Below are 16,121 nucleotides of genomic sequence, written 5' to 3'. Positions count from 1 at the left end.
AGTAAAGGCCACGCTGATGAGGCTCAGATGGAAATGAAGAAGTTCTCGGGAACTGGAGTAAGGATCACCCCTGCTACGTCCTAGCAAAGAATTTGGCTGCACTGTGTCCATGTCCCAGGAATTTGTGGAATTAAATAACTTGTCTGATTTCACAAGCTCATAGGTGGAAAGAGGTGAGTCATGGATGAGACTTAGGGCTTTGGACTTGATGCTAGAATGAGTTAAGACTTTGGGGAATGGCTGGAAAGAGATTATTATATTCACCAATGTGAGAAAGACATGAGATCTGGGGGGCCAGGAGCAGAATGATATAGTCTGGATATTTGTCCCCTCCAAATTTCATGTTAAAATATAAACCCCAGTATTGGAGGTGGGGACTGGTGGGAGGTATTTGGATCCCTCATGAATGACTTAGTGCCATGCCCTTGGTGACAGACGACTGCTGACTCCAAGTTCACACCAGATCTGGTTATTTCAAAGTTTGTGGCACCCCTAGTCTCTCTTTTCCTCCCTCTCTCACCACGTGACTGCCTGGTCCCACTTGGCTTTCCGAGGTAAGTTAAATAAAGCCCTCTGAGGCCTCACCAGAAGCCAAACAGATACAGGCACCAAGCTTCATGTAAAGCCTGCAGAACCATGAGCCAATTAAACCTCTTTTCTTTTTATAAATTACCCAGCCTCAGGAACTTCCTTATAGCAACACAAAAAGGCCTAATACAGACTCTAACCCAGAGAGTAAACTGGGCACCACAGGACACATCAGCTCACACATGGGCCTGTACAGTGGTTTCAATTTTTAAAAAAAATAGGTGCCACTATTTAAAAAGCAGCGTATTTCATGCAAGGCCCAAATAGCTGGATTCTTTAAATACAGAAGATGCAGCAACTACAGGCCTGAGCTTAGGGGACCCTGCCTCTCAACAGAGACAAGCTCTCCAGGTCCTAGCCAACTTCACTACTTCACTTACTGCCTAGCTCTGGAGGCAGGAGCTTGAGACCACTGACTCTCAATCTTATTTTCCCGCGGCCATTAACCCAGTAAGTGCGAGTAACACTATCCCAAGGCTGTTCTCGACAAATAAGAATGTCTAAGTACTACGCAAATACGTTATTACAACACAGTATCTACCTAACAGGGCCCCAAAGGGCCCCTTTTCAGGAATTTTTTCCGAAAGTTCTAGCAGTGCTTTTTGCATTTAAACACATCTTAAATTTAACTTTCCAGCCAATTAAAATATCTGTCAAACTGGCTGGCTGAGTGGTTTCATAATTTCTTAAATTCCAACGGCATTTATAGGTGCCTGGAACTTGAAAGTGTAGAAAAGTTTCACTCGAGTTTCTATTCTGCTTCCACGCGTACCCCCAGACCCTTGCAGAAATCAGGAACTCTTCCCAAATCGTCTTCTTCATAATACAGTAAGGAACTGATGTAACCAGCACTGACTTTCCTTTTTAAAAGGATATGCGGGAAGGGATACTACTCAGGCCGTTAAAGGGTCAAAAAGAATGGATCAGACTCGGTCCAAAGTCTGTCCAACAGGTGGGACGTCGCCTCCAAGAACATGTCGCGCGGCTCCGTTCTCCCGCGGCTGCGGCAAGGGCGACCTCACTTCCTCCCTGTGCCAGGCTGGAGGAAAGATCTAGCGGGAGCTAGTAATAAAACACACCACTTCTCGGGTTTGCTTCCCAAGTTTCTGGAACTTTCTTTAACTTCAGATGTGCAGATGTCAAAAATGAGACGGGAGGGGAGACACTGTGTGACCAGAATTGTGAGGGGCCCTGGGGAAGAAATCTGCACTCGGACACTGGGTAAAACTGTCTGCCAATTCCTCCTTGTCGCCAACGGCCTCACTCAGAATTGAGAACGCCCAGGTACCCTCTGCTGACGACTCCCCACCCTAGCCCGGCTTCCGGAGAGGACCGAGCCCGCCGCCCACGGCCCGCGCCCCGCGCACTCACTGCTCGGCCGGGCACTGCATCTCCGGCAGCGGCTGCCCACTGGCCGCCGCCTTCCCGCCCTCCTGCGCCGCGGCCCCAGCCTCCCGCGCCGCCGTCTCGGCGCAGCTCGCGCCTGGCCACGCTCCGGGTTGAGGCATAGTCCCCCGACTCATGCGGCCGCTCGGGGCCGAAGGGGTTCAGCCGGCTCCGAACGACCCGGAGCCCCTCCCGTCGGGGTGCCAAGCAGTGGTCGCAGCCGCTCAGCAACGCGGGCGGTTTTCGAGGGTCCGCGGGGTGCTTCCGCGCGCGTCAGCGCGGCCCGCCCCACGGCCTCTGACCCTGTGCGAGGAGGTGCGGCCTGAGGCGGAGAGGCGCGGACGCGGCGCATGCGCATACACGTGCGCGGGCTGAGCCACAGGGGCCTGGAGGGGGAACCGCGCGATTCGGCTGCTGCGCATGCTCTGTCCCCGGGCCTCGCTGGCTTGCTTCCCTCGTCAGCTGTGTGTGGGGACTGGCAGAGGATGTGAGAGCTGGAAACTACCGGACGAGCGGCGGGGAGCGTCCTGGGTGAGGAGGAGGAAGGCCGGTCTTAGGTGTGAAGGGTGCTGACGCGTTCTGGCGCCTCGCGGTGTCACACTTGGCTTCCGAGCGTTGCCCTCCGCCGGAACGGGTTTTCCTCAGCTGTGAAGCGTGGCTGCGGCCTGCCCGGGCTGTCGCCCGCCGGGACGGTTCAGACGCCCGAGCCCAGCGGGCCTGGGCCTCCGCTGTCGGGCCAGGCCGGTCGCTCCGGGGCTGGGAGTTACCGCACCGGAGTTGGGGCGGAGAAGGCGAACTGGTTCAATTCAAACCGGTTTAGCAAGCGCAGCAGTGTGTGTTGTTCTTGGATCATAGTATTTCATGTAAACATTTTGATTTAAGAGGAACAAAAGGGAAAATACTAACCGTTTTCAAGCATCCAAGGGCGAAATGCTTCATCTCTGGGATGGAGTAGAGGAGTAGCCTCTAAGGTTGAGTTGCAATCGTGGGTGCAAGAAGTATGGGTGAAGCAGAGTGCAGTGCCGGAACAGGGCGGAATGGAATGGCGTGGGCAGTTCAGAAACCCGCGAGGAGTCCAGGACGGAACAGGTAGGGAGCAGGGGATTGTACTGAAAGATGAAAGTGAAAAGAGGGGTACTGGAGACCAGATCATGAAAAGCCATATTAGGCTAACTGTGGAGCTTATGCTTAATCCTCACTGACAGATCTTGAGATCATTTTGAACAATCACTTTGTCTTCAGTTTGGTAAAAGTTTGGAGAAGGGCAAGACTTTGGAAGACCAGCTTAGGGAGACTAAATAGTAGTGACCTCCATGGGAGAAATTGAAACGGAAAGAATATTTATATTTTGTGCCACAGAACTCCGGGGGTATTTGTTTTCTCCTTTAATTTTCCTTGAAAAAGTAATAAATGCCCATGCTAAGAAATTCAGAGCATACAAAAGAATATACAAAGACTATTAAGGTGTGGGATTGTAGAGGGTTGAGTAGGGTCTGCCAAAATTCATGTCCACCTAGACCCTCACAATATTAACTTATTTGGAAATATAGGCCCTTTGCAGATGTAAGTAGTTAAGATAAGGTCATACTGGTATAGAGTGAGCCCTAAATCCAATGGTTGGTGCCCTTAGAAGAGGACAGATAGATAAATGAGCACAGAGGGAGGAAGGCCATTTGGAGACAGAAGCAGAAGTTGGAGTGATGCAACTGGAAGCCAAGAAACGCCACAGAATGCCAGGAGCCAGCAGAAACTAAGAAAAGGCAAAGAAGGATTATTCCAAAGCACCTTCCGAAGAAGCTTGGCCCTGCCGAAAACCTGATTTCAGACTTCTAGCCCCCAAAACTGCAAGAGAATAAATTTTGTTGTTTTAAGATGCACAGTTTGTGGTACTTTGTCTTGACCACTCCAGGCAACTCATATAGGGATCAAGGTGGAAAGATTATAAATTCTTTCAGGCCAAATTTATTGATTTGGACCCACCAGAGATTCTGGATTCAATGTTTTATCTCAGAGGCTTAGAAAAAGCCCTAATGCTGTGTTTAATTGCTGAGTATGTCTTTTCCAATTATGCATGTCAAACTAGGAAAATAACCACAGGATGGGTTTGGGGACCCACTGAGCCCACCGTGAGAAGGATCTGAGTGAAAACTCCATTGATCGTTTAACCTCCATCCACCCAGAAGGACCTATGCTAAATGAAGTTGAAGTGCCAGAACTGCCTAGTTATCTGTAGAGAAAGGTATCCACAGGCTTGGGGAGATTGGAATGTTAGAGTGGATTTATCATTTAAGACCTGCTTACCCACCCCAGGAGGGTCCAGAGGACATACCTTTTACCATGACTGTAAGAAATAAATTTGTGAGGAGAACCCTAGCATCCTTGAAGAGATCTGTGGCTGCCCTTCTCTTTAGTCACATATATCTTACAGTGGAAACTGCTACCATCAAACTGGGATTCCTAAGTGCCACCCCAGGGTGGCACTTAATTGCCAAAAAGTAGGTGGGCATGATTACTATAATTACCAGCAGAGCTAAAACAATATTGTCTGTCTTACAGAGACCTGTGCTGTTGGCCACTTAATCGTTGTGTCCCTAGAAAAATAAACAGGCAATCTACTAAGTTCTTATTGGCCTATATAAGTGCAAGGGTTCTAGATCTAGGAAACAGACATCCTAACTTGCATCACCAAAACAAGAGTCACAACCTCTCAATCAATTCCCAGACGAGCCAGTTTACACTCTCAGAACTCTGAATGAAGGAGAGGCTGGATCCTCTTGAGGAAGGACTCTGCTACATTGCCAAAAATGTATATTGTTATTTCCCCCAAAGAGACCAATAGCTATCTACCAGGGTAATTGTGCATTGCGGGAAGAGAAATAATCAGATTTGTCAGGGATTACTACACAGTGGCTCTGATCTGATACTAATCTGGGGAAACCAGAAACTTTACTCTGCCTGCCAGTCAGACTAGAGGCCTAATGGAGGTGGAGTGATCAATGGAGTTTCAGCTCAGGTTCATCTCTCATTAGACCCATTGAGTCCCTGGACCCATCCTGTGCTTATATTTCCCCAGTTCCAGAATGCATAATTAAAAGAGATACACTCGGCTGGGCACGGTGGCTCACACCTTTATTCCCAGCACTTTGGGAGGCCGAGGTGGGCAGATCACAAGGTCAGTAGTTAGAACCAGCCTGGCCAACGTGGTGAATCCCTGTTTCTACTAAAAATACAAAAACAATATAGCTGGGCATGGTGGCGGGCACCTGTAATTCCAGCTACTTGGGAGGCTGAGGCAGGAGAATCATTTAAACTTGGGAGGCAGAGGTTGCAGTGAGCCAAGATCATGCCATTACACTCCAGCTTGGGCGACAGGGCAAGACTCTTGTCTCAAAAAAAAAACACAAAGAGATATACTCAGCAGCTGGACGAATCCCCACATTGCTTCCCTGACCTGTAAAGACTATTGTAATAGGAAAGGCCAAATGGAAGCCACTAGAACTGCTTATATCTATGAGAATAGCAAACTAAAAACAATGCCACATTCTTGGAGAGATTGTAAAGATTAGTGCCACTGTCAAAGACTTGAAAGTTGCAGAGGTGGTGACAACCACTACATTTCTTTTCCCCTCACCTATTTGGCACATGCAAAACACAAATGGATCTTGAAAAATGACAATAGATTCTTATAAACCTAATTACATGGTGACTCCAGTTGCACTGCCATTTAGATGTTTCATTACTTGAGCAAATCAACACATCTCCTAGTACTAGGTATGCAGCTATTAATCAGACACGTGCTTTTTCCGTCTATACTTATTAGAAAATACCATCAGAAGGAATTTACCTTCAATTGGCAAGACCACTATACAACTTCCTGTCCCTCTACAGGGATATAGCAACCCTTTAGCCCTATGTCATAATTTAGTCTTCCCCTTCCAAAGAACTTCATACTGGTCCATTACATTGATGATATTATGCTGATTACTCATGGTAAGCAGGAAGTAGCAATTACTCTAGACATATTGGTAAAATATTTGCATGTCTGAAGACAGGAAATAAGTCTCACAAAATGTCTGGGACCCTCCACCTCATGAAATTTCTAGGGGACCAGTATGGGACATGTCAAGATATCACTTGCAAGCTGAAGAATAAGTTGTTGCATTTGGCCCCTTTTACAACCAAAAAAAAACAAAACACATACACACACAATACCTTGTAGGAGAAGAGATGGCTCTACAGCAGGTCCAGGCTATTGGGTAAGTTCTGCCATTTGGGCCATATGATCCAGCAGATCTGATGGTGCTTAATGTCAATGGCAGATTTAAATGCTGTTGAGAGGCCAGGCATAGTGGCTCACGCCTGTAATCCCAGCACTTTAGGAGGCCAAGGCAGGAGGATCACTTCAGCCCAGGAGTTTGAGACCAGCCCCACCTCCACAAAAAAAAAAAAAAAAAAAAAAAAGATAATTAGCCAGGTATGGTAATACACACCTGTAGTCCATCCTAACTGCTTGCAAGGCTGAGGCAGGAATCCCTTGAGCCCAGGAATTCAAGTTACAGTGAGCTATGATCATGCAACTGCACTCCAGCTTAGTCAACAGAGCAAGGCCCTTTCTCCCAAAAAATAAGTAAGTGCTGTTTATAATCTTTGGCAAGCAACCATTGGTGAATCACAGTACAAACCCTTAAGATTTTGGAGCAAATCTCTGCCATTGTGGGTAACTACTCTGCTTTTAAGAAACAACTTTTGGTTTGCTACTGGACCTTAGTAGAAACTGAAAAGTTAACAATAGGCCACCAAGTTAATATGTGACCTGAACTCAGTGATAAATCATGTTGATGGCATGTAACCTTCATATGATCTGATAAAAATGGCATTATACTTCTATGGTTTTCCTCCCCCAAACCCATAACCCCAGTCTAATTAGAAAAAAAAAAAATTAGACAATTCCATTAGAGGGGCATCCTACAAAATACCAGTACTTTTAAAACTGTCAAGGTCATCAAAAACAAGGAATGTATGAGAAACGCACAGCAAAGAGGAGAGATGGCAACTAAATGTAATTCTGGTGTCCTGGGTGGGATCCTGTAACAGAAAAAAAGAAAAAGAAAAAAGACATTAGGTTAAACAAAGAAATCTGAATAAACCATGGACTTTAGTTAATATATCAGTACTAATTCATTAATTGTAACAAATGGAGTGGTTGATGCCTGTAATCCCAGCACTTTGGGTGGCTGAGGCAGGAGGACTGCTTGAGCCCGGGAGTTCAAGGTCAGCCTAGGCAACACGGTGAAACCCTCCCTCTACAGACAAAAATTAGCCAGGTGTGGTGGTGTGCACCTGTGGTCGCAGCTACTCGAGAAGCTGAGGTGGGAAGACTTCTTGAACCTGGGAGTTTGAGGCAGCAGTGAGTGATGATCGCGCCACAGCACTCCAGCCTGCGTGACCGAATGAGACCCTGTCTCACAACAACAACACCACAAAAGTAACATACCATAATAATGTAAGATGTTAGATGTTAGTAATAGAGGAAGTTAGATGCAGAGTATATGGGAACTCTGTACTATCTTCTCAAGTTATCTGTAAATCTAAAACTGTTCTAAAAAATAAGGTCTCTTTTTTTAATCAAAAATAAAACCCAGGTGGGCTGCGATGGCTCACGCTTATAATCCCAGCACTTTGGGAGGCCTAGGTGGGTGGATCACGTGAGATCAGGAGTGCGAGACCAGCCTAGCCAACATGGTAAAAATCCATTCTCTACCAAAAACTACAAAAATTAGCTGGGTGTGGTGGCATGCACCTGTAGTCCCAGCTACTCAGGAGACTGAGGCAGGAGAATCACTTGAACCTGGGAGGTGGAGGCTTCATTGAGCTGAGATCATGCCACTGTACTCCATCCTGAGCGACAGAGTGACACCCTGTCTCCAAATAAATAAATAAACCACCATATCATAAAGTGTTAAACCAAGACCTTCCAAAATAAGAATATCCGGTCATTGTTCTAACTTTGTCCTTTAATTTAAAAAATTCAGTGTTGTCCAGGCGTGGTGGCTCATGCCTGTAATCCCAGCACTTTGGGAGGCCAAGGCCCGTGGATCACTTGAGGTTAGGAGTTCAAGACCAGCCTGGGCAACATGGTGAAACCCTGTCTCTACTGAAAATACAAAAATTAGCTGGGCATAGTGGTGATCACCTGTAATCTCAGCTACTCGAGAGGCTGAGGCAGAAGAATCTCTTGAACCTGGGAGGTGGAGGTTGCAGTGAGCCGAGATTGCTCCACTGTACTTCAACCTGGGCGACAGAGTGACACTCTGTCTCAAAAAAACAAAAAAAATTAAAAATTAACTCATTAATTAAATCATTTTGTCTTTATCTTTTAAAACTTCTATGGTGTGTATGTTTCTAGTATACATAATAAATAGAGGTAACATGAGTTTTTAATATATTCATATTTGAGATATGCTAATTTTTTACTGTTATTACAGAATGAAATGATTAGAGGAATGTATATGTGTATTAAATAAATCAAAAACTAGGGGGGTTTATTTTATTTTATTTTATTTTATTTGAGACAGAGTCTCGCTCTGTTGCCCAGGCTGGAGTTTGTGGCATGATCTCAGCTCACTGCAACCTCTGCCTCCCGAGTTCAAGCAATTCTCCTGCCTCAGCCTCCCAAGTAGCTGGGACTATAGGCACCCACCACCACGCCTGGCTAATTTTTGTTTTGTTTTGTTTTGTATTTTTAGTAGAGACAGGGTTTCACCATATTGGCCAGGCTTGTCTCCAACTCCTGACCTCAAGTGATCTGCCCGCCACGGCCTCCCAAAGTGTTGGGATTACAAGCATGAGCCACCATGCCCGGCCAAACACTAGAGTTTCTTAGAGGCAGTCATGAGAATAAAGCCCATGAACTGTGATATAATTACAACAATTAGCCTATTCTTATGTCAAGATAAATAACATAAAAACCCATAAGCTTAAGTAAAAGCCTATGTAATAACTTACAGACAATGCGTCAGTTTTCAGTTTCTTCTTAGAATCAAACATCAGATAAATATATATGACGGTACTGTAATTTGCAAATACTTGGTAACTTATATTTTCAATTAATCACCTTAAATTTATATATCTGCTTCAGTGGCCTTACCTAGAATAGTTAATATGTGAAAGATTCCACATTCCTTTTCATTGAATGCTGTAGTCCTTACTTGTAATAACTGTTCCCAAAGAACAATGCTAAGCCATTACAGTGTTCTTATTTTTTAAAATTTTCTTGAAGGAGCTTAACACAAGTTGGATGCATAGTCCCCCTTTTCAGTACCATAAACTCATAATTTACAGTCAGGTTAAAATACCCTATATTTTTATACTCTCTGGAATTTCCCAGTGCCACAGCAATAACAATTAGATTTGAAGTGTATTCTGTACATCAATCTCTAAAGTACTCACAGGAAAGGTACTTTTTAGTTTATTCTAGTTTTATAGGTTCACGGACTGTAACCAAGCTTTGGAAGAAACTATTGTTAGTTTCACTTAGAAATTAACTACCCTAGGAATACTCAAGTATTAATTTTAAAGACTTATTCAAAATGCCTCCTGATTATTGAATGCCCATTTTGGTATTTTGTATTTTTTTTTTCCTTTAAGTTCTAGGAAACATGTGCAGAACGTGCAGGTTTGTTACATAGGTATACATGTGTCATGGTGGTTTCCTGCACCTGTCAACCCATCATCTAGGTTTTAATTGAATGCCCATTTTTAAAAAACAGAATTAGAGGGGGAAAAAAACCTACTGTGCTTTTTGTAGTTCTGAAGTTAAATGAAATAACTTTATAGAGAAAAAATAGAGGAAATAGCTCAATAGAAAAAAATACCTTGCTGTAAAATTAGTTTACCTGGAAACCCCCAAAACTTTCCCCAAGAGTTTTTATTGGGAGAAGTATGGGTCATAATGAAATTTATGTTATCATGAAAATGAAACCGTTTTGTATATAAGGAGGAGAGAGAATGATGCTGTTATAATTCACAGACTTGGAGTTCCGGAAAATATTAAATCAGTCATTTGCCTCTAGCTAAACAGAATTTCACCTCTAAGAATCCTCCAGACAGATGATAATCTTAATTTGTTTGGATAGCTTCTGAAATGGAATTCCATACTCTTGGTACCCTAGTATCTGCTATGGATGGAATTCCATACTCCTGGTAGCTTAGTATCTGCTATGGATTGAATTACTGAATTGTGTCTCCCCAAAATTCATATGTTGAAATCCTAACCCCCAGTGTGACTATATTTGGAGATAGGGCCTACAAGGAGGTGATAAAGGTTAAATGAGGTCAAAAGGGTTGGGCCCTAATATGAAGGGGCTGGCGTCCTTATAAGAAGAAGAGACACCAGAGCTCACTATGTGAGGACACAGCAGGAAGACAGCCATCTGAAAACCAGGAAGAAAGCCATTAGCAGAAACCGAATCAGCTGGCACCTCAATCTTACTTTCCAATCTCCAGTACTGTGAGAAAAGATCTGTTATGTAATCCATCTAGTCTTGGTATCGTGGTCTGCTAGGGCCAGGTAATTCCCTACAGAGTAATTCCCTACACTTACCTTTTAGGACAAGCATATGGGTTTCTTTGGAAAGGAAACCCATCATTGATAGCACATAGTGGAACTTAAAAAGAGCTAGAGGGGCAAATCATAGATGTTTCCTAAGAAAATAAAGGTAAGGAAGAGACCCTTTGTCACTCAGAGGAAACCTTCACCTCCTCAAGTAGTCTGATGTTAGGTTAATGATTCTCTCACAGCCTGATCTCATCTCCTTGGTAGTCACAAGGAAAAGCACTACCCTACTGTGATGGTTAATATTCAGTGTCAACCTGATTGGATTGAAGGATACAAAGTATTGTTCCTGGGTGTGTCTGTGAGGATGTTTGTTGCCAAAGGAGATTAACATTTGAGTCAGTGAACTGGGAAAGGCAGACCCAGCCTCAATCTGGGTGGCTAGAATAAAAGCAGGCAGAAGGCCAGGCATGGTGGCTCACGCCTGTAATCCCAGCACTTTGGGAGGCCGAGGAGGGCGGATCACGAAGTCAGGAGATCGAGACCATCCTGGCTAACACAGTGAAACCCTGTCTCTACTAAAAATACATAAAAATTAGCCAGGCGTGGTGGTGGGCACCTGTAGTCCCAGCTCCTCGGGAGGCTGAGGCAGGAGAATGGCATGAACATGAGAGGCAGAGTTTGCAGTGAGCTGTGATCTCGCCACTGCACTCCAGCCTGGGTTACAGAGCAAGAGTCCATCCTCCCCCACCCCCCACCAAAAAAAAAAGGCAGAAGAACGTGAAAAGACTAGACTGGTTTAGTCTTCTGACCTACATCTTTCTCCTGTGCTGATGCTTCCTGCCCTGAAACATTGGACTCCAAGTTCTTTAGCTTTGGGACTCAGACTGGCTTCCTTGCTCCTCAGCTTGCAGACAGCCTATTGTGGGACATCACCTTGTGATCATGTGAGTCAATACTCCTTAATAAACTCCCCTTTATATATACATCTATCCTATTTGTTTTGTCTCTTTAGAGAACCATGACTAATATACCTACTATTAACAAAAACTCTACTTGTGAGAAGGTAGGTGGTCAACCTTATCTTTGAAAGTCATACCAGGGTATCACTGGCAAAGTCACAAGGGCTTTCTGGATCTTCTGCTAATATTTTGTCTCACATTTTTCTTTTGTCTTGGTCCAGAATTTAGGGATGAGAATGTATAAAACTTCATCACTATTGCATCATTCCTACAGACCTTGGCAGCCAGAATCCATCTTAAAATAGTGGTCTTCAAACTGAGGCACCTGTGTCTCCTGAGGCACAGCAACACCACTTTTATACAGTTGCGCAGCAAAGGCCCTGGAGTACAAGATCTTTTTACAGGTGCATGAGGACATAAATAGGCCTGTGCTCCTTTCTAATCACTTCCTTCATGTTTACCATATCCCTGCTTAACAAAAATAAAAGGTTCTCAGCCATGCCAAATCTTTCTAGTGTGTGCCTCAAGAACTACATTGTCCAATACAGTAGCCAGTAGGCAAGTGTGCCTCTTGAGCACTTGAAATGTAGCTGGTCAGAATTAAGATGTACTGTTTGTGAAAAACACAGGATTTTAAGGACTTAGTATACCCCCTAAAAAGAATGTAAAATAATCACAGATTTTTTTTTTTTTTTTTTTTTTTTGAGATAGAGTCTCACTCTGTTGCCCAGGCTGGAGTGCAATGGAACGATCATAGCTCACTGCAGTCTCGACCTCCCAGGCTTAAGTGATCCTCCCATCTCAGTCTCCCAAGTAGCTGGGACTACAGGTACACAGCACCACACCCAGCTAATTTTTTATATTTTCTGTTTCACCATGTTGTCCAGGCTGGTCTCGAACTCCTGGGCTCAAGCGATCCTCCTGCCTCAGCCTCACAAAGTACTGGGATTACAGGGATGAAGCACCACACCTGGCCTATAATTTTAAAATATTGATTAGATGTTGGCAAAATTTTGGAAATACTGCATTATATAAGATACTAATTTCAATTGTTGCTTTTTGCTTTTTTAATATGGCTACTAGAAAATCTTAAGTTATGTATGATGCGGCTCACATTATATTTCTATTGGATGGTGGTATTCTAGAGCTTCAAATCAGATGAACAACTTAAATACTTCTTTCAGAGAAGCCTACAATAAGGCACCGGAAACTTACATTTGTTTTTTTTTTCCTTTTGGTTTCTTTCCTTCATGTCTTTCCTTTTCTTCCCTTAACAGTGGGTATTTTGATATTTAAGTGGAGTATTTTTGCCGGTATGTTAATTCAGATATAGCATAGAGTGGGTTGGTAAGGGTGATGTAGTGTAGCAAAGAGAAAACTAGCTATATGACCTTGGGCAAGTCATTTAACTTCTCTGAGGCTCAAATTTTAAGCTTTTTAGTTTCCCTAAAAGATGACTTGCTCCTGAGGGAGTCTTGGAAGAACAAAGAAGAGAGTATTGGTAAAAAGTATTGGTGGCATCTTATGTCATCAAGGTGACAGACTCATGGCAAAGCTCTCTGCCTTACCTAATGTTCACCTTAGAATGAAGATTTAAAGTGAGACAGCTGCCTTACTGTACGTCCCAGAAATGGAAAAGGTGATCTACTCTTAATAATTAGATAATCATTCCTTTGAATTTCAGGTGATTTCTAATTCCTTGCTTCAAACAAATTTGAGGGAGAGCCTAAAGTTATTAGCTGATAATTAAAAATAATATTTCATGAGAGATTACTATATTTTTGCCATGCAATTCGGAAGCTCAAGGATTTGATTTTGTGATAACAAAACTATTTCCATCTATTTAGGAGGACAGTGTTTTATAGTTTTTATAAAATTCAAAAATAGGCATAGAATTGAAATTAAATCCTATCTCTTTCTAACAGTAAATTGTATTCATCGATAGATCTGGAGTGCAGTGGTGCAGTCATAGCTCACTGCAGCCTCAAACTCCTGGGCTCAAGCAATCATCCCACCTCAGCCTCCTGAGTAGCTGAGATTACAGGCACATGCCACCGTACCCAGCTAATTTTTTTTAATAAACACAGAGTCTTACCATGTTATCCAAGCTGGTCTTGAATTCCTGGTTTCAAGTGATTCCCCTGCCTTGACCTCCCAAAGTGCTTGGATGACAGGCATAAGCAACCATGCCCTGCCTTCATCAATAAATTTTGAAAGAGATGTATATAATCAAATTTTACTAAGTATATTTAACAATTATCAACATTTAAATATGCTATTTTCATCAGATTTTTATGGCTAATGTTATAATGAAACTTTCAAGTAAATTTAAGTAATAAGACTTTCAAACATAAAAATATATTGCATTAAATAGAATTCTGTGAATGGGAAACAGAAAGGAAATAATTCAATAAGAAAAAGTAATGATGTAAAATTACAGTTTTTTATGAATGATAATGAATTTCTAATGTGTTAGATTCTATTGGAAATAAGTCATGATTATTTTAAAATACCTATTTACAGTACAATGGAAATTATATCCTTTAAAACTAAGTTTTTAATAGAAAATTTTATTTTTATTTTATATATAATGTACATATTTTGGGGAACATGTGATAATACATTCATATAGTAAAGATCAACTCAGTGTAATTGGGATGTCCATCACCTTAAATATTTGTCTTTTTTTTTTTTTTTTTTTGAGACGGAGTCTCGCTCTGTTGCCCAGGCTGGAGTGCAGTGGCGCAATCTTAGCTCACTGCAGGCTCCGCCTCCCAGGTTCATGCCATTCTCCTGCCTCAGCTTCCAGAGTAGCTGGGACTAAAGGCGCCCGCCACCTCACCCGACTAATTTTTTGTATTTTTAGTAGAGATAGGGTTTCACCTTGTTAGCCAGGATGGTCTCGATCTCCTGACCTCGTGATCCACCCGCCTCGGCCTCCCAAAGTGCTGGGATTACGGGCGTGAGCCACTGCGCCCGGCAATATTTGTCTTTTTTTTTAAAATTTATTTATTTTTTATTATTATTATAGTTTAAGTTCTAGGGTACATGTGCATAACGTGCAGGTTTGTTTATTTGTCTTTTTTTATCCTGGAAACATTCAAATTCTCTTAGCTATTTTGGACTATACAATATAGATTATTGTAACTACTGATCTATCAGACACTATGTCTTCTTTCTTCCATCAAACTATATATTTTCCCCATTAATTAACATTTTGTCATCCCTCCTCCTCTCTACTCTTCTCAACCTCTAGTAATCACCAGTCTACCCTCATGAGATCCACTTTTTTTAATCTCCCACATATGATTGAGAACACAAAATGTGTGGCTTTCTGTGCTTGGCTTATTTCAGTTATCACAATGACCTCCAGTTTTGTTTTTTTTTTTTTTCATGATGCTGCAAATGACAGTATTTCATTCTTTTTTTGTGGCTGAATAACATTCCATTGTGTATATATATCACATTCTCTCTCTGTCTTTCTCTGTTTCTTCCTTTCTTTCTTTTGACAGGGTCTCATTTATGTTGCCCAGGCTGCTGGTCTTGAACTCCTGGCCTCAAGTGATTCTCCTCCCTCAGCCTCCAGAGTAGCTGGGAACACAGGCATGCACCACCACGTCCAGCTAATTTTTTATGTTTTGTAGAGACGAGGTCTCCTTGTGTTGCCCAGGCTGGTCTCAAACTCTTCACTTTGTTGATTGTTTCCTTTGCCGTGCAAAAGCTTTTTAGTTTGATGTAATCCCATTTTGTTTTTGCTTTGGTTGCCTGTGGTTTTGAGGTCTTACACAAAAAAATCTTTGTCCAGACCAATGTCCTGGAGCATTTCCCCACTGTTTTCTTCTAGTAGTTTCATAGTTTCAGGTCTTAGATGTAAGTCTTTACTCTATTTTGATTTTATTTCTGTATATGGTAAGAGGGATATAGTTTTATTCTTCTGCATATGGTTATTCCATTTTCCCATTACCATTTATTGAAGAGATTCCTTTCCCAATTGTACAGGCGTGAGCCACCGCGCCCGGCAATATTTGTCTTTTTTTATCCTGGAAACATTCAAATTCTCTTAGCTATTTTGGACTATACAATATAGATTATTGTAACTACTGATCTATCAGACACTATGTCTTCTTTCTTCCATCAAACTATATATTTCTATATATACAGGTTCTTAGCACCTGTACCAAAAATGAGTTGACTGTAAATGTATGCATTTATATCTAGGTTCTCTATTCTGTTTCACTGGTCTATGTGTCTGTTTTCATGCCAGTAGCATGCTGATTTTGATTACTATCATTCTGTAGCATATTTTGAAATCAAGCAATATGATGCCTCCAGCTTTGTTCAGCTATGTGCTGCTTTTTTTTTTTTTTTTTTCCTTAGACAATGTCTTGCTCTGCTGCCCAGGCTGGAGTGCAGTGGCATAGTTTACTACAGCCTTAAAGTCCAGGGCTCAAACGATCCTCTTGCCTCAGCCTCCTGAGTAGTTAAGACTATAGGCACATGCCACCATGCCCAGATAATTTTCTTTTTAATTTCTTGTAGTGACAGAGTCTCACTGTGTTGCCCAGGCTGGTCTCAGACTCCTAGCCTCAAGCAAATCCTACTCTCTTGGCCTCTCAAAGCACTAGGATTAC

The 16,121-nt window shown here is 42.6% G+C and overlaps 1 protein-coding gene and 1 long non-coding RNA gene across 5 annotated transcripts in view; one reads left to right on the top strand and one right to left on the bottom strand.

Annotated features, from left to right (window-relative positions):
• The window catches only part of OTULIN (OTU deubiquitinase with linear linkage specificity), a 37,261-nt gene extending 34,271 nt beyond the window's left edge, over positions 1-2,990 (bottom strand). Inside the window, exon 1 of one of the 4 annotated variants that reach the window (XM_009208173.4) lies at positions 2,881-2,990. Coding sequence is in view for 3 of the 4 variants with exons in the window: in XM_003899512.4 (XP_003899561.2) it covers positions 1,960-2,111 (152 nt within the window). In the remaining variant the exon portion in view is untranslated. Of the gene's footprint in view, positions 1-1,360; positions 1,906-1,959; positions 2,259-2,880 lie in introns of those variants that run through there. The other 3 variants (XM_003899512.4, XM_031666093.1, XM_009208172.4) reach the window with 3 other exon arrangements.
• Positions 2,316-3,851, top strand: LOC108586240. Its single transcript, XR_001903249.3, has 2 exons — positions 2,316-3,063; positions 3,605-3,851. It is a non-coding gene; the product is annotated as an uncharacterized LOC108586240 (long non-coding RNA).
• The last annotated feature ends 12,270 nt before the right edge of the window (positions 3,852-16,121 follow it).

This window comes from Papio anubis, chromosome 5, assembly GCF_008728515.1.
Source record: "Papio anubis isolate 15944 chromosome 5, Panubis1.0, whole genome shotgun sequence".
Lineage (NCBI taxonomy): Eukaryota > Metazoa > Chordata > Mammalia > Primates > Cercopithecidae > Papio > Papio anubis.
Note: the sequence above shows the minus strand (reverse complement) of the source record. Positions and strands in the feature narration are given on the sequence as shown.